The sequence below is a fragment of the Electrona antarctica genome (genome assembly GCF_951216825.1).
Source record: "Electrona antarctica genome assembly, chromosome: 18".
Lineage (NCBI taxonomy): Eukaryota > Metazoa > Chordata > Actinopteri > Myctophiformes > Myctophidae > Electrona > Electrona antarctica.
This window is the reverse complement of record NC_136799.1, coordinates 38,411,113-38,417,021: the sequence shown is the minus strand read 5'-3', so window position 1 is coordinate 38,417,021 and position 5,909 is coordinate 38,411,113. Positions and strand designations below refer to the sequence as shown.

General features: G+C 43.2%; 1 protein-coding gene across 1 annotated transcript; it reads right to left on the bottom strand.

Moving 5' to 3' along the window:
- Positions 1–1,102: 1,102 nt before the first annotated feature.
- LOC306941889 (centrosomal protein of 83 kDa-like) lies at positions 1,103–3,154 on the bottom strand (the record flags this gene model as incomplete). The annotated part of the gene is made up of 2 exons (XM_079527529.1): positions 1,103–1,582; positions 1,754–3,154. The coding sequence occupies 2 exons, from the start codon at positions 3,152–3,154 to the stop codon at positions 1,103–1,105; spliced, it is 1,881 nt and encodes a 626-aa protein (XP_079383655.1).
- Positions 3,155–5,909: the final 2,755 nt, after the last annotated feature.

The window sequence follows — 5,909 nt, the reverse complement described above, 5'->3', positions numbered from 1 at the left end:
AAAACAAAAACATGGAAACAGGCCAAATTATTGAATCGGTTGGAATCCCACCTGTTTCACCCAAACGTACCCAGTCTCATAAGTTACAGATGTCTTTTTGATTTTGAGCAGTGGTTCTCAAACCTTTTTGACTTCAGTACAGGTTTCTCTTAACCCATTTAGGACTGAGGCCGATTCTAAAAACGCCTTCTAAATCCCTACCCAAGTTTTCTGGAAAACTTCAAATGTTTATTCATAAATTACAAAACATGTATTGCTATGTTCTCTACATATATATACTGTACAAAAATGGGTTCCCGTCTTGAAAGGTATGGTTACAAAAAGGGGTTCCCGCCCCTAATAGGCAACATAACAGGGAGTAAGTTACTTGGATTCAGAAATCCAATTAGCCTTTACGTGACTACAGTTTGCTTAATAGAAAACTGTAACAAAAAACACAACTAACATAACTAGCTAGCATATGATTATATGAATGAATGCTAGTAATACAAATATACCAATACCATTTACAAAATTATACTAGAAAATTGACCTTTAGTTCTGTAACTATGATAGTATACAAATGGAACCAAATAAACCATTTGGTTCCACTTGTACACTCAGAGTTATGGGGGCCCTTGAAATTAAAAGGTTTGAGAACCACTGATATAGGAATAAATACAAATTCCATTATTGTTGATGTGCAGCTACAAAACAGTACAGTAAGAGTATAGAACAGTTGTGCAACATCAACTGAAGCAACCAAAATATGACTGTAAATGTTTAATATAATGATAAATGACAATGGTATCGCAATGGAATAGACTGGCATAACAGCATTTTAGGCAGTATTGGCAGCTTTTCCGATACTGGTATTGGAACAACTCTAAATAGTAACGCTAGAAATGGAGTGATACAATTTCAATGAGTGCCTCCTGAGCAGATTTATTATAATTATTTATTATATATTATCAAAATAATATAATTATAAAATCTAAACATATTAATTGGTGTATTCTACAGGGCACAATTGAATTGATTCATTCAATTTAAAAGCACGGTTAATTCTGCAGGTGTTCAGGACCAAGAGGGGTCTTTTTGCACCCCATGCAGGTCTTCCGGTCTATGGTCCACCAACTGTTTCTGACCCTGGTCCTGAAGTTCCCTCAGACCCTGGTCCTGAAGTTCCCTCAGACCCTGGTCCTGAAGTTCCCTCAGACCCAGGAGTGTGGAGGGGGTTGGATGATGAAGTCGTGAAGGCAGGACTCTGGCCAGAAGGAACCGGGTTGCCAAATAGGAGGCACTGGAACTCACTGTGTCGCCGTTGGAGGTCCTTCAATTGACCACTGAAGTGATCCTCTGAGTAGGACGCACGACTTTCGGCTGCTTTGGCCTCCTGTTCCAACTCTGCAATCTTGGCCTCCAGCAGCTGGATCTTATCCTGTAGTCTTTTTTCCTTCTCTTTGTGGCTTTCTCGCTTTGTTTGGGCTTGTGCTGCTCTCTGCAATTTATCCTTGGCTTTGCTGTATTTGTTCTGCAGCTCCGAAACTGTCTGCTGAAGCTTGTGTTTTTCCTCCAGCCACTCCACATGGTGGTTCTCCACAGGCTTCTCAGGCTCATGCTGGCTCTTCTCATGTTCTGTGTGGCGCTTTTCCTGGGCCTGTATTGCACTCTGCAATCTATCCTGGTCTTTGCTATATTTGTTCTGCACCTCTGCAACCTTCTGATGAACCTTGCGTTCTTCCTCCAGCCACTGCACACGGTGGTCCTCCACAAGCTTCTCAGCCTCACGCTGGCTCCTCTCAGCTTCTACCTTAGTCGTCCTCAACTCCTCACGGACACTGTCCAGCCTCTCCCTCAGATGCTTGTTGGTCTCCACCAGATCGCTCTGAGAGCGAGACAACGTCCCCAGCTGCACACCCAGCTTTTGATTCTGTTCTTTTAGTTGATCTATCTCTGCCTTCTGTCTTTCAAGATCCTTGAGATGTGAGTGATGCTGTTGTTGTAGTTTGGTCTTCAGGCTCAACACTTCTTTGTGGGCCGACTCCTCCCCCGGGTGGGCTCTCTGCATAACCCTCTGTTGTTCCTTCTCCGCCAGGCAGTTGTTGAATGAAGTTTTGTTGAACTGTTCCTTGTGGGTGCCCTGCACCTTACGGAGTTCCCTGTCTTTCTCAGCCAGCATCTCTTGCTGCCTTTTCACAGTCCCTTTCAAAACCTCCACATCAGACTGCAGACCATCAATTTGCATCTGCAGCGTGTCCCTCTCTGCTCCTTTATACCGGGCACATTCCAGCTTGATGTTGGCCATCTCCAGCTTGTGTGTGTGCTTCATGCTCTCCACCTGGAAGGCGAGAGAGTTCACTTCTCTCTCAGCCTTGTGCAGTCGCCCAGTCAGCTGGGTGTTTTGCTTGTGGCTGTGTTGCAGCTCTCTCTCTAAGCGCTCTAATGGGAGACGCAGCGACTGCCGCTCCGCCTCCAGAGACTTAACCGTTAACTGGGACTCGGCCATCTGGCAGATGTGGATGCGCTGCATGTTCTCCACCTGCTGGCCCCTGTTGTCTCTCTGGCCACAGAGCTCACCCGCCTCCAGTCCTTTCAGCCGCACATGGAGCTGGACCCTCTCCTTCAGCAGAGCCTCCACACGTTTCTTATCACGAGACGGGTCGAAGCACTTGTACCGGGCCACCAGATCCTCCTTATCCCGCTCCAGATTGACTATGACTGCATTGAAATTGATCTTCCTCTCGTTGAGTACTCGTTCACTTTCTTCTACGTTGTGGTCAAACTGCGATTTAAGGGAGATGTATTCAAAACGCAGATTATTGTACTCTGCTCTGTACCTCTGCATCTCCTCTTCCAGCTTGTTGAAATACTCTCTAACTGGCCCCAGTTGCATCTCCTGCTGCAACTGGGCCCTGAGTCGCTCCAGCCACTGAGGGTTCATCACCTGTAGTTTTAGCTCCTCCAGGTTCCTGCTGCTGTCCTGTAGCTCTGCCAGCAGAAACGCCAGGTTCTCCTGGTGAGACCGCTTGACACTCAGCAGCTGCTTCAGTTCTACTTGTTTCTGGGTTAACACATTCTGCAGACTGGTGTACTCAGCATGCAAGGCCTTGTAGTTATGCTTGAGGTTTTCACACCTCATCCTCTCATCAGTCAGTATTTTCTGAAGCTCCATATCTGATCCCTCCAGCCCTGTGAGAGTCCCCGGCGGGGCTGGAGGCTTCACATCCTGATAGCTAATCTTGCTGTTTTATATATATATATCCTGTATATGTTTCTCTCTTTGTGACTCTTACTCGCTATAATATTATGTCGTCTCTACAAGTCATAGATACAGCTGTAGATTAAGTATCATCTAATCATCTAAACATAGTTTAACCCTATATCTTTACCGACTCTTGGTCAGCCTATAGGCCAACTCCAGCTCTGGTCAGACATCACACAAAACACATACCATTGCCATGCAATGCCTACCAATACTGATTTGCGCAGGCACATTTGCAGTTTGTCCAAAGATAATAGCGAGCTAACGCCGATAATAGTACATCATTGCCAGTAGTTCTCTGCTGAACTTTCTATTTTCTCTTAGAATAAAAGATCTTTGGATTCATTGTTTTCCGACCTTTAATGAGCCGACCTATTTAACTATACTGGACTTGAGGTAGGTTAGGTATTTTGTGATATTATGTCATTGATTTAATTAGGCTAATGCCTATAATTAGGCCAATGCATGCCATTCTCATTGGGAATGCATACCCTTCCGGTTATGCAATAACCGTTGTACCCATTTGTCTGTCTGTGTCCATTTTATGCCTATATATGGGCATATGGTATTAAATAGTTTATTGAGTGCAGATTAGGTAATGGCATAATCCAAATCACCTATTTTTCACCTCTAATCCTATTCTATACTTCTATACTACTCTTTTAGTAAACAAGGGTAAACCTTCTTTGAATTCAGTTTAAAGTTTCTCTTTCTGGTTTAAATGCGCTGAGGTCAATTAGTTAATGCGCTGATTTTCTACTTAGAATTGTGATTCCCAGAATAATCAGTTAATTTATAGTTAGTGTGGTTGCCCTAAAGGGGCAACCAGACTATTGTAATTGTAACACTTTATTATTATGTTACTGGAGTAACCCTTTTTTTGAAACGCTACTCCTCCCACAGTTTTAACTGTACGCACTTGACCCATATGTCAAATTGACCGGAAAAATCGGAAAGGGTGTGCTTGCTCATTTCTAAGAGAAATGTTGTATAGTTTAATTGATATGAATTTATTAGTGATTTAAATTTCCCCATTGACATGAATGGGAAAGTGCGAAAAATCACATTCAAGTATTTTTTCCTCAGAGACTGTAAGGGCTATAGTTACAAAACTTGGAGGGATAATTCGTAATACTTACGAAAATTATAATGTTATCGGTCGGCCTCATGGTGGCGCTATAACAGCCCACTTTACCTTTTGGCTTATAACTCTTGAACCGTAGGTCGTAAAATCAAAATTATCTTTCCCCTGGATTTCTTGGGTTATGACGCATCTCCCCATATAGGCCACGCCCATTTGCGTCATGATATATTTTCCGCCATTTTGAATTTTCTCCAAAACACACTTTTGGCTCCTCCTCCTACAGATTTTGTCCAAATCTCACAAAAATCGGCACACATGATCTCCAGACCTATCCGATTAAAACACCAACTGCAGAATTTTGATAGTGCGTATCGTTCGGCCGTAATCGTCGTCCGAAGATAGTAGGAGGGGCCTATTTTACAAAAAATGCCATAAATCACGAACGGAATGTCCAATCCATCCCAAATTTGAATCACATGTTGCGGGTGGTTGAATCAACCAAGTACCAAAAGCAATTCTATTTTCATCCATAGGGGGCGCCGCAAATGCGAGAAATGTAACCGTTTGTCGCAAAAACATGATTTTTGGGGGCATAAATCCCTTACAATACTTACACATGATCACATGTGTGACTTGAAATTGTAATTGGCTAGCAATATCAGTGGGAGGGGCACATGTAAGCCACTGCGGCAACCACACTTTGCAATTTTTTTAAATTGCGACCTTTCTAGTTATATTCCTTTCACTGCATTTTATCTCGTCTTATATAAAATTGGTTTCATATTAAGTAGTCTGTGGTGTTTTAATCAATGAACAGAACACAATTCTGTCACGCAATGAACTTGTTTATTAATCCTTTTTTGACTGATTGAATATTTATTAGTCAGAAATAAACAGCATGTTGTACAGTAAGACATTAAGGCTAAAAGGATAACACAAAAAAGGCCTGTAGAGTCCTCCATTATACATTTGTTGGATAAATTAGTGTCAATACTAAACAGCTAATACTAAAGTATTAAACATGTTTCCAAAGATGTACTGTATTTTGAGCTGAGACATTGTGAGTTAGAATGCTATTTCAAGGGGTAAAAGTCATCCATTCCGCTTGGAATGGACGGAATGACGGAGCACTCAGGCTTGATAGAAAAGGGTTGTTGTTCTTAGCTGGGGGATTGGCAGGGGGGTCAGTGCAGGGGGACTGTGGAAGCAAGTTCCAGGGAAGCTCCTGTGGACCCTTCTGCTGGGCAGAGAATGGATCTGCCCCCAAAGCAGCTGTGTTAGTGGGAGAGATTCGACCTGTGGAGTTCGAGTTGGGGACATTGTTCCATGGGGCATTCCACAGCGCTTGACGCATTTTCAAATTAGGTTGGGCCAGGTGGTTATGGGACGAAGGGAGATTGGTGGGCTGATGGTGGCTCATTGGTAGAAGTAATGAGGCACTGTATGGGGGCACAATAGAACTGGAGCTGGAACAGATCTTATTTAGAGTCGGTTTGGGCTGTTCAGTGAGGAATGGATTGGTGGGTGATGGAGCACTCAGACCTGATAGAAAAGGTTTATTAGCTGAGGGGTTGGTAGGGA